Source organism: Pipistrellus hanaki (genome assembly GCF_964339955.1).
Source record: "Pipistrellus hanaki genome assembly, chromosome: 1".
Classification (NCBI taxonomy): Eukaryota; Metazoa; Chordata; class Mammalia; order Chiroptera; family Vespertilionidae; genus Pipistrellus; species Pipistrellus hanaki.
In genome coordinates, this window is record NC_140503.1 from 86401514 (window position 1) to 86419149 (window position 17636).

General features: G+C 43.1%; 1 protein-coding gene across 8 annotated transcripts in view; it reads left to right on the forward strand.

The window, feature by feature from the left end:
* BEND7 (BEN domain containing 7) overlaps nt 1-17636 on the forward strand; it is an 82453-nt gene that overhangs the window by 18554 nt on the left and 46263 nt on the right. For all 8 annotated transcript variants that reach the window (XM_084876197.1, XM_084876193.1, XM_084876194.1 and 5 more), the window contains 3 exons: nt 7188-7490; nt 11387-11509; nt 15593-15858. In XM_084876197.1, coding sequence (XP_084732323.1) covers nt 7188-7490; nt 11387-11509; nt 15593-15858 — 692 coding nt within the window. The remainder of the gene's footprint in view (nt 1-7187; nt 7491-11386; nt 11510-15592; nt 15859-17636) is intronic.

The window sequence follows — 17636 nt, forward strand, 5'->3', positions numbered from 1 at the left end:
ATCTTTTATTGACTAACTCAAATCTTATCAGCTTCCTGAAGCAGGCTTTCATCCTCCCAGTTTAAATGCTCTCTTCCTCTCTGATTTCTGAAACACTCGTAATTTATGCAATGCCCAAGGAATTTATCATACATCCTCTTGGTTTGCCTGTTTCATTATGGGAACAGGCACCTGTGTTCCTAGAACACAGGAAGGACATTTAAAAGCCCTACTTAAAAGCAGCAGCCCTTTGCTGTCTCTGACAGTCCAGCCCACCCTCCCATTGGCCAGTGCATCTTACCTGGCAGGTGTGTAACTGTGGGCCCTGTGTTGTTCATGGGCTATGGGAATCTGCACATCTTGGGGGATAGAGAGCAGGGTATAATATTGACATTAATTTTTAAAGGTAAAACAAAGACATCAAAGAAAATTGTTCTTTATTCCCCTCTCAGGACGTTGCCCCAGACTCTTTCATGGATGTTTATTTTTCTTTAAAGTGTTCTTTGAGGAGCACATTTGAGAAGCAGCTTGACAGCCCATTTCAATCGCTGGTCCTTGATTCACTTCCAGGTATTTATTTCTATGCTCATTTGGCCCTTAATACAGGTCTTAAAGTTTTTTAGCCCCTTTTGCTTTGAAGACCTATTTTCCAGCTAGAATCCATTCCCTCTTGCACCTATCCTGGGCTGCCTTCACCTTCATAGCCTGCTTACAGAGCTCCAGCCTCCCGCCCTGGCAGCAGGCAGCCCATACTGGGTAAGCCTGCCCATGTGTTTGAGGAGAGGCATTGAATTAGAATTATTTGTGCATTCATTTGTCTTCCATGTCGGACTGCAAACCCCTGAAGGGGAGAGCCTGTGTTTCTTTTTCTTTTCTTTTTTGTCATGGTATCTTATATTTAGTAATAGTACAATAAACATTGATTGAATGAATTAAATATTATCTAAATACATTTTTAAGGAATTTGGATGTCCTTTAAATGAAAATGCCATGTATACATTGGCCTACTTAATTATTTCAGTTTAACAGTGCTCTCAAACATGTGGCAATAAATTTGCAGTCTAGATGCTCCTAATCATAGTATTTGATCTAACCAAGTAAATGATTCTTTAGCCACTTTTTTGCCTCTTTCATTCTCAGTGACATTTAGACTGTGTGTGTATCGCACTTGGAATTCTTGAATGTATTGCAAGCACTGATTCAGGAATGTGTGTTCTAGCATGTTCTCTTCAACAGAACGGTGCTCTTCTTCATTTATTGTGATTCTGCTTAATATTGCATTGGAAAAAAAAGGTCTCACCCAGAAACCATTCCCTGTTCTACAAGCTAATGCTTTTCAGACCATTTTTGCTGAGTTAGAATCCCAGTCTTGTCTCTTATAAGCATGGCTGTTGCCCGTGAGGGCGGCCAGGTGGGTCCGTGATAGCATCTGTGTGTCAACATGGGTTTGGAATCAGTGCCAACTCTAGGGCCTCTCATAGCACTGAGTCTTCAAATTTCTTCGCTTGTAGACTCGTCGGCTGAGATTTCTAGGGAAGGCTGTCACACAGGCAAGGACCCTATCTCCTTTCTCCTCCTCCTCCTCTTGCTATCATGCGACAGGTCGTAGTTCGGTTTCTACACCATGGCTCCGTATCAACTTCTAGTATTTGAGAGGAGATATTTGAACCATTTACTACAAGTCCTGATTATCTTAGTATTTCTCACTGATATACCCAACTTCTTATGCTTATTTTAGCATGTCAGTACCTGAGAAATGTAAGGAGTTTTAAAGCTGCTTTTTTTTTTTTTTTTTTTTAAGTGGATTCACAGGTTGTGCAATCATCACCACTATCCGTTTCCAGAACTTTTTCTCATCCCAATCAGAAAAGCATTCTTATTGTCACTCCTGCACATCTTCTCAGGCGCTTCCACACAGTTTCTAGTATTTGTGAACCAGAAGGGTCCAGCTCTTTAAGATCATCTGTTGCCCAGTCTCCTGCCTGGAAGCCACAGTTTCAATCAGTTTTTTCCTTGTTCGTACAGAACAACGTTCTATCCATAATAACCCTTAGTATGCTTGAAGATAACTAAGCCATTCAATAGCTGTTTATTCCTCAATGAAACACCTCATTTCCTTTCATCTTTCCTTGTTCCTATAATCTTTTTGTTGACTTTTTCATTATCTCCTTAAATTTCTCAGCAGCCTCTTTAAAATAATACAGAACCAGACATGATGCTATAATAAAGTTGACCAATACTGAATATAATGGAGGAATTGTCCCTTGGGTTTGTAAGATTCTGTCAGTCCTTCTGTGGAGGTGGGTTACTAAGTATAAGTGCGGCGCCCCTGGGTGAAGGATTGGGTGTCAGGTCAGGAGAGCCCCTGTACTGACTACGGCTTGTCACGGAGATAGGAAGTCGGGGGGGGGTGGGGGGGTTTGACTCTCTTTGCCAGCCTTGAAACAAATGAGGTCACAGCTTTTTAAATATTGAAATGGGGGTATTGAGCTCCTCATGTTGGATTAATAAGAAATCTGTATCTCCATATAAGATGTCTTTTCACCCCCTGAATTGTTAGTGACCCAGAGCCTCTCAGTTCAGAAACTAGCTACTACTGGTAGTAGCAGCAGTAGCAACTACTACTGAGAGTAGTTTTAGAGTGCTACTTCATCGGCAGCTTTAAGTACCACACAACTGTATTTCTAATTGCCTACTCATTACTTAAAGTTTCCTTGTCAAAACTAGGCTCATTCCACCCTGCTCCCCTACAGTCTTCTTTCCTAATTTTTTGACTGGTATTAGTATCCATCAGTCACCTCAGCTAGAAGTGTTGGAGATTAGTAGATTCTTACTCTTCAGCACCCCAACCCCCAGCCCAGATGAAATTTCTTAAGTGTCTCTCTCTCCAGTCCCACCCCCAGCATCCTGGTACAGACCTCACATCACTCATGTAACCTTTAACAACAATGTTCTAACTGGTTTTCTCTCCTACGCCACTTCACCATAGTTTTGCCAGAATTGCTCATCTAAAGGATAGATCTGATTATTTACTATCCATATATTAAAAGAGATCATGAATTTAAAATTACCCGGAGTAATAGCCCAATACCTCCCGTGTAAAATCACTCTTCCTTCGGCTGGCGGGTAAGGCCCTTAATGAGATGGCCCTCCTGTATGTTTCAGCTTCATCACCTGCCACTGCCCTTAAGAATCTTAAACTCCCGCACACAGAGCTGCAGGAGATGGTACAACTCTGTGGCATCGACTTCGACAACTCCGAGCTTGCTCCCGGGGTGGGAAGGACATTTTGGGGAGCAAGCCCCATGGGAGGCGAATAGCTGTCACACAGGGGCTGCCGGAAAGAAGGCTCCTCAGGGCAGGTCTGTCAGCTCTAGCCAGAAAGCAGAGTCCCCTGCAAATAGTCCGCAGTTTGCTCACTGGAGTTCTGGGGGCCGCGGTTAAAAGACGTAGGGATCAGCAGGCTGGGAAAATCAGGCCATTTCTCAGGATTAATATAAATGGATTTAGATAAAAGATGTTGAGAAATTTGGTGCCATTTAATTGTACCAGATGAGCCTTATATCTTAGGGGCTAAGAGGCATTTAATAATTGTTTGTTGAACAATTTATTTCTGCTACTTTTTTACTCCACTCTATGAAGATACTGTTTGTTTATAACCTTAGTATTACATTGAATTCTTCTGTATTTGTTTTAGTTCTGGTCAGCCATTTCTTTTATTACCTTAAGAAAGGTTTACTTCCCTAACCCACTTGGCTCACTTCATTGGCCTGCGGACTGAAGGGTCCCAGGTTCGATTCCAGTCAAGGGCATGTACCTTGGTTGCGAGAACATCCCTGGTGGAGGGTGTGCAAGAGGCAGCTGATGGGTATTTCTCTCTCATCGATGGTTCTAACTCTATACCTTTCCCTTCCTCTCTGAAAAATTCAATAAAAAATATATTTAAAAAAAAAAAGGTTTACTAATGAATACCTACTGTGCATCAACACTAGTTCATTTGTAAGGCAAAGATATGATGGCTGTTCTTCATGAGCCTTCTAAGAAGACTTACGTAGATGGACATATGATCTTTACATTCAACCACTCACTTTTTGTATATTGCCATCTTTTTCTTTTATAATCCCAGACCATGAATAATCAATCATGTTCTGTGTGAATTATCTTTCTCTTCTGGCAAAGTGAAGGGAGATCCTGTCTGATGACTTCTCTGTTACAAAACTCTGTATGTATTTAATGAATTCTTTGTGTGAAGGAAAATGATCTGGTTGAGTCTTGAAATTCAGCTGCAATCTTTTTTAGAACTTGTCCAAAGAGCACAGTTACTAACTCACAACAGGATTTCAGTTAAGGTTGTTAAGGGAGTTACATAGCATAGATCTAGTTTAGTAAGATTTCTTTTTATTTGTTTTTCTAGAAAGATTCCACCTCTTAGAGTTGAGTGTAAGCAAAGACAGAGAGAGGTGTGGAAAGGAATCAGGAAAGTGCATAGATTTCTGTACGGAATCACGCTGCTTTGGATACCCCACGGCCCCTAACAGCATCCTCTCCTGGCACTTATCCCTGGGCGAGAAACTGACTAATTAGAACTGGAAAGACAGCAGAGGGCGGCTAAGGCTTCAAATGTCATTCTCTTACATACCTCGCACCATTTTTTAAAAATCGAAGAACTTGCACTCCCTCGATTGAAAAACAAACACACAACTTGGGCTCCAGTAATACCGAACAGACCTGCCTAGGCCCCACCCAGCATCTGGGGGCCGAACTTCTGCGGGTTCATTTACTAACCTGTGGTCAGGTTATGTGGGTGGACTCGGTTTTCTTCGTCATCCCTGCTTATCATCTTCAGGTCTCCTTTCTGACCCTCTGCTCTTTCGGTCCCAAATACGCAAGGAGACACTGCCAGAGCCCATGTACACCGGCTCCAGGACCTGTCCCCACAGCTGGTATTTTCACAGTTGCTCCCTGCTTCTTTGGCTAACGGTAGGGCAATTCCGTTATCCCAGAGATCATCATACACATCCAGTTGCCCTGAGGGACACCCAGCCTGTCTGCTCTAAGAAGTCCCACCCCCCACCCCAGGAAGCCCTTCTTCCACCTTCCCCACATCTCTTCACTTTTCTCTTTTTTTTCTATTTTCTGCCCTTTATTTTTTTAAATATATTTTATTGATTTTTTTATAGAGAGGAAGAGAGAGGGATAGAAAATTAGAAACATCAATGAGAGAGAATCATTGATCAGCTGCCTCTTGCACACCCCCAACTGGGGATGTGCCCGCAACCAAGGTACATGCCCTTGACCGGAATCGAACCTGGGACCTGTCAGTCTGCAGGTGGATGCTCTATCCATTGAGCCAAACTGGTTTCGGCATATTTTCTGCCTTTAAAAGTCCTCACAGTCAGATAGACTGTGACTCTCTGAGGAGTGCAATCCGTCAGGGGGGCCTTGGCCACTTCTGTCCTTCACAGCACTCTTTCTTCCTCCATGGTGCCCAGGTCCCTATTTGTTGTTTGGTTTTTGTCTTTATTTTGGAAGAAATGTTTTTAAACGTTGCAGAGGGCAGCCCACAGCCAGAATCTCCCTTTTCCACTTTTCCCTTCTTTCCTCCACTCAGCCTGCATCAGGAATCTGGTCTTCCATAAAGTATGCAAAACTCACATTGTATTTTCAGTCTCATGATTTTCAGAGGTATAACTTCTGGAACTAGGAGAGTAAGGTTATGTGCTCAAAAAACAAAGCAGATGTGCTCTTAGAAAGTTCCAGACTCCCCCCCCCCCCCCCCCCCCCCCCCCCCCCCCCGCCTCACAGTGCTTTATCATAGCATCGGTCACCTTTGAAAAGAGAGTGTCCCTTGTGCTGGATGTGCAGGGCTTCGGTGGGGAAGCAGGCTGGCACTGACCCAGCCAGGGAGAGAGTGGCCTCACCATGCAGCTCTTGCCAGGGAACCAGGAGGGCGGAGGCTGGCAATCTCCTGGCAGTGCCAGCGAAGACCAGTGTGCTGCAGCCTTGGTGGGTGCACAACGTCCATGATCTAGAAGATCGAGGACAAGACCCCTGCAGGAAAGGAGCTGCTTCTTGCCCAAACCATGCTGCTAGCCAGCCAGGAAAGTATGTGTTTGGTGCTGGAACTGACCCCATGTTCGCCTGTAGGTTTGTCTGCCAGAATTCCTCCGGGAGCGCCTCCAGACACGCCCTGTTCTAGACATCTTGAAGAGGCTGTAAATTCTGCCGGCTGCGTCATTTCAGTCGTGCTTGGTCATTCTCATAAAGTTTGGAACAGGATTTATTGTCTCTAAACTGTGATCTTTACAGGTGTTTGATATAAAAATGGTTCTGTTACAAACTAAAATACTTATCCTCTCAAGCATGTAGCAGCACATAACAATACTGTAAATTTGGAAATCTGTGTAATGCCTGTATTCACCCATGATAGATATTAAAAGTAGAATTAATATTCATATTGCCATTTTTAAAAAGGAAGGTACTTATTTCCAAACAGAACATAAAAGTTTCCTTAAACCCCTGGGCAGCGCTGGGCCGAGCCCCAGTTCTAGGGGCATCTCCCCTGTGAGTTGGGCCGAGAAAGACAAAGCCTTCCTCCTGTGCCTCGCTGTCTCTCTGCTCCTGCTCTGTCACCTCTGAGGGCGATGTCTCCACCGACTGTGTCCTCCTGGCCCTGCTGCTGTGCCAGCAGCCTCAAAAAGCTCTGCGTCTCAGGCCCTGAGCCAGCGCCACACATTCTCCCTGGTGTCTGCACCCGATGGCCGCTGGTGGGCCGGCTGCCCGCAGGCGTGGCCCCTGCAGGGGGGTGGCTGCAGCAGCTCCCAGGAGGGGATTTCAGGCTGCAGTCCCATCCTCCCTTCTCCCCTCGTCTGCCTCGGCTGCTTCCTTGTGATGCCGTCACCCAGAAAACACTCCCAAGAAGGAATTTTAAGTGTGCCCCAGATGAAATGCACTCAGGAAATCTTTTACCATAAGGAAATTTGTCCAGAAAGAGATGAAGCTGAGATGCATCAGGAATATAATTGGTTTCTTCAGGCCATAGCCAATTTCTTTGCCTTTAATTTTTACGGACTACTTCGTATCTAGAAGCTTGTATCTGGAAGCCGTAATTTTTGCCATTTCCAGAGAAGGGGTGGTGGCATTTTTGATAGTGGACTATTTTTTCTTTTGCTAATTTACAGTGCTCTCTTTTGCCCTGCTCCCATTAGGAGGTGAAAGCATGGAAATTAAAAAACAAATTACAGGAATGAGAAGATTGCTGAATGACAGCACTGGGAGGATCTATCAGCGTGTTGGCAAGGAAGGAGAGAAGTTAAAAGAAGAACCCCAGGATTTGGATTCGGTCTGGCCTCAGCGTTTGAACTCCTCTGCTGAGGCCCCACCGAGCCTCCACCCTTCTTCTCGGGGTGCTTGGAGTGAGTTCCCAGCCCAGAGCGGCCAGTTCTCAGGGCAGCCTGGCCCCCGCTCGAGAACCTTCCAGAGTCAGCCCCACACTGCTGGGAGCTCCAACGGTAGGTATGACTGATAACAGACATTCAGAATGCACTTATGGGGGGCTGTCCGAATGTTGTTTTATTCCTAAATGTTCACTTAAGGTTTTCAGTAGGTTCTTGGAAAGTTTTTAAGCAAAAGAAATGAAATCAGTTTTACTATAGTCTGATATAAACAAGAGATAAGTTCCTATGACCTATTTCTTATCACAAAAGCACCACCAAACTTGCAAGACCCAAAAGACTTCTAATATTAAACATTGAAGTAAATATAAGTTATTCCATACATTTAAGAAAGGTTATTAAAAATAAGTAAGAGCCAAAACCGGTTTGGCTCAGTAGATAGAGTGTCAGCCTGCAGACTGAAGGGTCTCACGTTGGATTCCGGTCAAGGGCACGTACCTTGGTTTTGGGCACATCCCCAGTAGGGGGTGTGCAAGAGGCAGCTGATCAATGGTTCTCTCTCATCAATGTTTCTAACACTCTATCCCTCTCTCTTCCTCTCTGTAAAAAATCAATAAAATATATTATTAAAAAAAAAGAAGAAGAAGAAGAAGAAGAAGGTAAGAGGGTACTTTGCCAACCCCCTGACTACAGATCAGGGTCACCTGTGGCCAGAGCCCTTCTCAGCAGCTCAGGTCACAAAGCAAGGATTAAGGACACCATTAATCCTAGAGCCTCACACAGCCCACTCTCACTCAGACTAGGACAATGTAGACACACCAGTGAACGTCAGGTACTGAACACTTTGAGATGTGGGTGGAAACAAGTCCCTGGAAAAACCCACGCAGATACCAGGAGAACATGCCAACTCCACGCAGATAGTGGCCCAGACCTGGAATCAACTTCTTTCTCACCAACATTATAAGAAAACTAGAGGCCCAGGGCACAAAACGCATGCACTTGGGGGGGTGGTCTATGCTGGCAGCCGGGAGTGGTCTAAGCTGGCTTAGGACTTAGCGCTGCTGTAGAGGTAGGAGAGATTCCCACCACCGCTGCTATGCTAGCCAGCCTTGAGCCAGGCTTTTGGCTGACCAGCGCCCTCCTTATGGGAGCACACTGACCACCAGGGGGCAGCTCCTGCATTGAGCATCTGCCCCCTGGTGGTCAGTGCGCATTATAGTGACCAGTTGTTCCACTGTTCAGTCGATTTGCATATTAGCCTTTTATTATATAAGATAGTCTTTGGTTGATTACCTCCTACCCACCCATGATCAGGGCCAGGGAGGGACCACAGGAGGGATCCAGGGCATGTCTGACCCATCTCACTCAGTCCCAATCGGCTGGACCCCAGCAGCAAGCTAACCTACCAGTCAGAGAGTCTGCCCCCTAGTGATCAATGCACATCATAGTGACTGGTAGACCTGTCCACTGTCTGCCTCCTTGGTCAGTGTACATCATAGTGAGCAGCCTTAGCATATCATTAGCATATTATGCTTTGATTGGTTGAATGGATGACTGGACGACTAGACACTTAGCATATTAGGCTTTTATTATATAGGATGACATTCGTTGAGGATCTGCTGTACATTAAGCCCTCCCTTAATCACCTGCCTTAGCTCTTATTTCAAAAGACAGGGAAGACATAGTGGAAAAGTTGCAGATTATAGGATACCAGTATTGAGAAGCAGGGAAGAATGGGGGTTCTATAGTAAAAGCGGTGATTTCTTAGTAGAGATTTTAGCCCATCATTGTTGATGGATCATTATTGTCACAAAAAACTGAACATTAGGGCAGAAAGAGCTCCCTTTTGTCATTAAAAGAAGCTTCCTGGTCATATGGTGTATTATTCATATATCCTCTTGCTGACATGGTTGCTTTTTTTCATTATCAGAGGAGTCTGATATAGGGAGGACTGATAACCTAAGACCCTAGTACCTTCATTTTAACTTCACAGTCCAGCTACTGAACCAAATCATTCATAGTTCGTAACTTGTTTCATTAGAGTTGAAATCTAGCCCTTTAAAGTAACATTTTCTTAATTTAAAATTTTAATTGTTTACAAAAATCAAATGGGAGTGTTTCAAAGCTTAAGAGAGAAAAATGGGTGATTTTTTTTTTTTTTTTTAGTTATGTTCATTTCTATTCATAGATATTGGGTGTAACTTGTTCTATAAATTATGTATAGATGTGCAGTTCTATAGTTCACACAAAGAAAACAAGAAAAAGTAATGCATTTTTCTTTTCCTTAACAAAGGATTTTTCCTCATCTATTATCCTTCAAGATTAAGAGAACTGTTTTGATTGTTGTTTTTTTAAGCACAGTTTCCAGTAACCAGTTCAGATGCATGAAAAGCCACCCTGAGACAGTGGTGATGAGATAGCAAGGGACCCCACGAGATGTACTGGTGTCTTCTGTTTCCCTCAATATTACATAAGTCAGTATCAGATTCACAGGCTGGCATGCTTCCAGGTTGGAGAGAGGTGACTCTTGAAAGACTCCTCCATAAAAATAAAAAGGCAGTTCTCTTTCAAATTTGAAAATGATTTATAACACACTGAAAAGAGTTGGTTTGTCCTCTAAAAAGGATAAAGACAGTACTTAAAATAGTGACTAGAAATATTCTACAGGCCCTCCTGGTTCTTCAGCCACGAAAGGAACGAAAGAGAAATAAGATGCCCTCAGATGTGGATAGAGTTAGTACACCTCACATTAGTACATTTTGGGCTAACAGAGTTTGGTTTCCAGTACACAACAAGGAAGGTGCATTTTCTTTGGAAAATATGTTAAAAGCTGCAAACATAAATTCCCTCATATTCATTTGAAAATAAAGCTTTTGTGTTTATTTTCATATTATATATAACTGTGACTGGTATGTCATTAAAATTATTTGTAATTTTAAGGTGTTATAACATCTCAGTTTGCTACAACTTTGAATGTGAATAATTGTGCTATTCCAAACATTAAGTTATCTTTAAGTATTTCATAGTTTTGCTGTAGTGAATTTTTCTTTTGTAACCACATGTTATAGAGTTTAGATTATATGTAATGTATAATAAAAGATGTAACTCACCAAAACCTATCTTAGAACTTACTCTTCCAACCATGGAAAAACCCGAAGTGATAGTAGTGTCTTACACAGTCCACTTTGTGGTAGTGGGTTGGATACTGATGCAGCAGGACCACTGAAACAGTGATTTTCCAAACGTTCCATTTTATTCTAAGGAGAATAAAAAATAATTTTTTTTTTTACTTCTAAGGGAAACAGAATAGGGTTGATATTTTAAGGAAATTGTATTAGATTTAAACAGTTAAAATCGTCTAAAATAAGGGAAATCTAAGAAATGGGAATGAAAAAAATATATAGGATCATTACCTTTATTAAGGTGGAGAAAAGCCAGTACAAGTTCACATGTCCTCCCATACTCTGCTCTCCTACTCTTCCCCAACCACACACCACACTCAGAGGGCCTAAAAGTTTTAATGTGTTGACAGTTCTTAATTTTTGAAATAGCATGCTTAACACTAAGACTATTTTATTAATAGTTAGACACTTTAATTCTTAACTGGAACCTGTATAACACATGCAGCTACTGGGTTTTTTGTAAGGTGGTCCTCAGATCTAGATTTTTGTGCAGAATAGCGTGAGCACGTTTCTAGTGAAGTTTTAAGCTATTGTTATCTGAGATGAACTGGTGTGACAAGAGGGAGGCCTGCTGGGACAGCGCATGGTATGCAGATGTTCCTGCGGCTCCACCACCGGTGAAACCGCAGGAACCTTATAACACAGAGGAGCCTGGATAATTAGATAAAGTCAGACCCCCACATTTAAGTTGTGAAAATTATTGGGTACGTGCTCCTTAGGCGCAATCTCATAATTGCACAGGCTTCAAAGTCCTGTCAAGGTACCTTTTTTCTCTCTCTTTATAGTTTTGGTATTGTTTGGAGTATGTCATTCTTTTCTTTCGTGCCTTAGGAGAACTTCCAGTGGTAAATTCATCAGTTGGATCAAACTGCTGCACTTGTAACTGCCAGTCAACATTGCAGGCCATTCTCCAAGAACTCAAGACCATGCGGAAATTAATGCAAATTCAAGCAGGTACAATGATTACACATCAGATCAAGTCCTCTGATTCCTTTTTTTTTTTTTTTTTAATATATTTTATTGATTTTTTACAGAGAGGAAGGGAGAGATAGAGAGCTAGAAACGTCGATGAGAGAAACATCGACCAGCTGCCTCTTGCACACCCCCTACCGGGGATATGCCCGCAATCAAGGTTCATGCCCTTCACCTGAATCAAACCTGGGACCTTTCAGTCGGCAGACCGATGCTCTACTGCTGAGCCAAACCGGTTTCGGCCAAGTCCTCTGATTCTTAATGCATGCCTGACATCTTCAGTTGGGATGTTTTTTATTGTGCTTTTATTGTTGAGTTCTTCCCTCTGCTGTCTTGCTATTATTTTTTAAGTATCCATTTTCTTAGCTTTTCTTCCAACCTATTTTCCTTTTAGAACATCTAACAAAATGTGTATTGCTAAGAATACTAATCCTTTACTTAAGTACATGTGCTCTGCATACCTCAATCCCTGTTCTCTAGCACCTCACGTGTCAGTTCTTTTTTTTTTTTTATTTAGTTCATTATGTTCTGAAACAGTTCTACTTGAAGGGAGCAGAGTTCTTCAGCTCATTGTCCGAATGTGAACGGACAAAGGTTCCAATCAGGAAAGAAAAGGAGCTGCCTTATCTGGCCCCTTGCGGTGCTGTTTGGTGGCTGCCTGCATCTTGACCTCCATTCCTGCACGAGTCCCTTTGGGGCTTGGCATGACAGTGTGGAAGCCACATAGTCCGGTCGGTGTGGAGGAGGCCTTTGGGAAGCATGGACCCTGCTGGTTGGTGGCTTTTCTCCCTAACATTCAGGACATAGGAGCTCAGGCATGGCTTACCTTCTTCATTTACCTGATGCCTTTTTTGTCCTCACTCCTCTGAGGCTGAAGAACTCCTGTGCAACTTCTCTGAGCCTCAGATTTCTCCCCCGTCTCCGGAATACTAACCTCTCACTCTCAGGGCTGTTTTCAAAGGGGAATGAGATAGTAAATGAATTCTGTTAGGCATGGCACAAGTGTAAGCAATTTGTTAGTGTTGTTATAAAGACCACAGAGCATTTTATAGAAGCCTAGATCTTGACGATAGCGGCTCTGTTTTCTAATCTTCACAATTAGGGGGGCAAAACAGAACTTTTTTGTTACAGGTACTAAAAATAATCTATCATTTTATTAACTTTTCCTCTTGTCAGGGAAAACAGTTCCTTGGCCTTGGCCTAAAGCAGGAAACAGTACAGTGATGTGTGACTAGCATTCCCCTCCTTTCATTGTAAAGGTGTTCATGAAGGTCATGGTTCAGAAATTGTACATGGTGCCTTTTAGTGAATTCTAGTAAAACTTTACTTTTTAATGATATGGTTTTGATATTAAAAAGCTTATTACTTAAGACATCTCAGTCACCCAAGATCACATAAAAGTAAGGTGAGTACCCAGCCCAGTGTGGCCCAGTGGTTGAGCATTGGCCCGCACACCTATGGATTGCAGGTTTGATTCCTGTCAAGGGGTTGTATAATACCTCAGTTGCACATTTGATCCCTGGCACTGGTTAGGGCACATGCGGTTAGGGCACATGCGGAGGCAGCCAATGTGTCTCTTTGTCATCGATGTTTCTCGCTCTTCTCCCTCTCTCTCTGGATGCAAGAAACTTTGACTATGTCCAGACTTGCAAAAGGAGAAGAAAACTGATAGTCCCTGTGTTGAAACCAAAAATATGTTCACTTTTAATTTAAAATAGTGAGTCTTCGAGAGGCGTGTGTTCTAGACTATCTTGATAATTGCTTTAATAGTCCACTTGACTTTGGGGAAAATTCAGAGAGAAGAGAGAAAAGTTCTCCACTCTGGCTTGCACATTAGAATTTCTTGAGGAGCTTTAGAAAAATCTCAGTGCATGGGAACCACCCTGAAAATTCTGATTTGATTAGTCTGGGGTAAGGCACTGACATTTTTTTCAAGCTCCAAGGTGATTGTAATGTACAGCCAAGGTAAAAAAAAACAAAAACTGTAAGCTCAAAGAATTACTGCATCGGTGATTAAAAACTTTTCAGTTTATATGCAGTATAAGTAGTTTGCTTCCAACAGTTAAAATTTATTTATAGGCTGGAGATGAAAATATCAAATTTAAAATGTAAATATTGTTTATTTGCAAGCTGATAGGAAATGATCTATATTTACTTGCATTTAAGGATATTCAGTTTTCATTTGACATATTTATAGGTATATTTCTACAAAAAGGCAGGTCACATTTAGTAAGCCATATTAACACATGAAAATTTCATATTTTTCCTTTAACTTTTCCATGAGAGTATTTTTAAATGGTTAAAAGACATTACTTCTCAAAGTGCACCTGAAAAAAAACTATAATTACCATCCTTGTTTCTTTAAGTGTATTTTCAGTATTAGTACTTAGTTCTTGTTCAGTGCTTTTTGTCTTTGGAATGCAAACTATTTCTGGATTTTACTCATTTGCTTGATGAGTGTAGGACTGTATTATTTCTATTTTCAGCCACATAAAACTGAGGTGTGGAGAAGTGGCCAGTCTGAGCCAGCAGTGTAGTGCTGTGGAGATAATTGATGTCTGTGAGGAAGGAGTTACAGGGCCTGACAAGCGACCAGCAGGCTTTGCCCACATGCTTACTAGTACATGCGTACTGGTCGTTCCAGATTATTCATTTGTTCAGACTTTCCCAAGTGATCGTCCTTGTCCAGTCTTTGTCCATTTTAGCGCTAGCAACTGATCAGTTTAACCCCAAATGACAATTAAATATTCCCGAGACTGGTTTCCCAGAAAATATGGATATCTACATTTCAGTTTAAGTTCTGGCGTTCTCATTTATAACAACTAGAGGCCTAGTACACAAAATTTGTGCAGAGGCGGAGGGGCAGTCCCTCAGCCTGGCTGCACCCTCTCTCAATCTGGGACTACTGGCTTCTAACTGCTAGTCTGCCTGCCTGCCTGATAGCCCCTAACCATTCACCTTCCTGCCTCATCGCCCCTAACCACTCACCTGCCTGCCTCATCGCCCCTACTGCTTGCCTGCCTGCCTGATCACCCCTAACCACCTCTGCCTTGGCCCCCACCGCCATGGCTTTGTCCAAAAGGACGTCCGGAATGATGTCCAGAAGGTCATTTGACTATCCGGCCTAATTAGCATATACACTTTTATTATAGACTAGTGGCCCAGGGCACGAAATTTATGCACAGAGGGGGGTTGTCCCTCAGCCCAGCCTGCACCCTCTCTAATCTGGGACCCCTCAGGATCAGGCCTAAACAGGCAGTCAGACATCCCCCTTGCAATCCGGGACCACTGGCTCCTAACTGCTCACCTGCCTACCTGCCTGATCGCCCCTAACCACTCTGCCTGCCAGCCTACTTGCTCCCAACTGCCTGCCCTCACTAGCCTTCTCTCCCCCAACACCCCCCCCCCACCCCTTGCTGGCCTGATTGTCCCTAACTGCCTCCCCCCCCCCCCGCCAGCCTGCTCGCCCCCAATTGTCATTCCCCCCCCCCCCCCGCTGACCTGATCATCTCCAACTGCCCCCCACTGCCAGCCTGCTCACCCCCAACTGGCCCCCCTGCTGGCCTGCTTGCCCCCAACTGCCCCTTCCCCCACCGGCCTGATCATCCCCAAATGCCCTCCCTCCTGGCCTTATCACCCCTAACCTCCTCTGCCTTGGCCCCGCCACCATGGCTTTGTCTGGAAGTACGTACGGAAGGTCTCCCATAAGGTCTCCCAGTCTAATGAGCATATTACCTTTTATTAGTATAGATGCCATGCGAGTGTAAAATCACGCTCAGATGTTTCCTCATAGCTCATCACTGAACCCGGCAGTAGCCATACGATTGATTACTCACCAGCATCTGCAGCAGAGTTCTCTCTTGGGTGTTTTCCTGCCTGTAGAACTGTGAGGTGCTCCAGAGCCTTTATTTGGCAAAGCCAGGTCCTGCGTGCTCTATGTGGTGTGCTCCATCCTTGAGTGAGCCCCATTAAAACCTCAGCCAGTGGACCATGCAGATAGATGGTGATACATTTCCCCAAGTTGGACACAAGTGCCTGTACCATGTTTTTGTTTATTGTTCACAGTTGGAACCCCAAACCGACAACAACCCCCAATTTCCCTTGTATGCTCCCAGCGAACTGCTGTCTCACGCAAGAGAAACAAAAAGAAAAAAATGCCCCCAAAGGCCGCTGAACTTCTTACTGTGAAGCAGAAGCCCAGTGTGGCAGAGACTGCGAAGAAGACAGGGGTGGCCTCAGAGCCGTCGGCCCCCCAGGCAGCTGAGCGCACCTCCTCGGGGGAGAACCACGTCCTAGGGTTTGGCATTGTTCTGGAATCGCCTTCCTCAGATGTAAGTTGATGCTTTCTGGCTGCTGACTCTAATGTGACATAACTGTTAGGAATTTTCTCAAATACTATGCTTCCCCCTTAACTCAGGCTGCCCAGGAAACTGGGAAAAACTTGCAGAATACATGTGGGAAAGAGGGAAGGAAGACGACGAATAATTTCCTTGCCTAGAATTTTCCCTTCGGAAAATTTTATGCCTTATTTAAACTTGTTTTCATTCTGTACCTCTGAAAGAAGGGTGAGGGAGTAATCTACTCACGAATTTCTTTAACATTTTTAATTTTGAAGTGGCCATTTTCAATTTCCTCAGTGTAGAGCTAAAAGAACATAATTAAATCCTTTGTAGATGGGCATAAATGAATCAAACCTTACAGAACAGGTCACACCTTTCTAGAAACACAAACTAATAATAAAAAAGGAGCAGCAGTGCTAATTCTATTTTATAGATGCAAGCAACACTGCTAATTAGGCTGCAGTGCCATGTCATTTACTCTGTGTAATGATAGTTAATGCTCTGCAAAGGTTTTCTATTTTAATATCATAGCCAGAATATTGTTGCAAGTCCAAAATGTTGGATGACATCTGAGATATCTATCTGACTTGCCATTTTATATTCAATGAACATAAACTAATTTTGTTAATAATGTGCTGAATGTGCAATTGCATACTCTCTTTATAATATCTAAGAGCATTGGTATTTCTAACACAACTTACTGGGAGAGTTCTTAAAATAAACAAGAGTGAGTGATCTGTTATTATCAGATTGCATAGAATGAGAATCCTGCTGAGAACTCCCATAGGCATATGTGGGATTGGAGTTTGGATCTACCTTTTAAGTAAGAAATGAATTGCTGTTTTAAAAAAGTGTTCTCTTTCACATTTCACAGGAAGACAGTTTGCTAACATGTATCCGTGTTGGGTCTTAATAAAGGGGGGGCGTGCAACAAAAATCATCTTGTGACTTCTTTAGAGTAGAAAATCATTCGAACTTTTATTCAGTCCTCAGTGTCAAAGGTTTTTTTGTTTTAATTTTTTGTTTATGAACACATGCTATAATTGTTAAGAAATTTTTCTAGACTAAAACTTAATTTTAATATATTTTATTGATTTTTTTTTACAGAGAGGAAGGAGAAAGATAGAGAGCTAGAAACGTCGATGAGAGAGAAACATCGACCAGCTGCCTCTTGCACACCCCCTACTGGGGATGTGCCCACAACCAATGTACATGCCCTTGACCGGAATCGAACCCGGGACCCTTCAGTCCCCAAGCCGACGCTCTATCCATTGAGCCAAACTGGTCCCGGCACCCATGAATCTTTTAAAATTTGGTGGAAGTCCAGAGGAAAAAACCAATTATATAATACTCTTAAAGGAATCTTTCTATAAAACAGATTGGAGAAAATACAATTGGATATATATAAGAGAGTGGGAAATGTGTATTTAAAGATAGACTCTGAAAAGTACACAGCATTGGGAGAAGTAGATCCAGAGTTGTAGGATTGGGCAAGTGGTAGCAGATAATGATGTAAAAGTAGGGCAGGGCCAGATACTGAAGGACATATAATGTCTTGCCATTGCCCGTGGCCTTAATCTTATGGGCACTAGGGAGCTATTGCAGGTTTCAAGTAGAGAAATAATCATGCCTGTGTTTTACAATGGAAAGTGGAACAACCTGTTGTGGATGGAGAGAAGATACTAGACGCAAAGAGACCAGAGGCAGATAATGACAGTCAGCCAGGCAAGAGATTGGGAGGGTCAGTACATAAGCAGTGAGCCTGACGA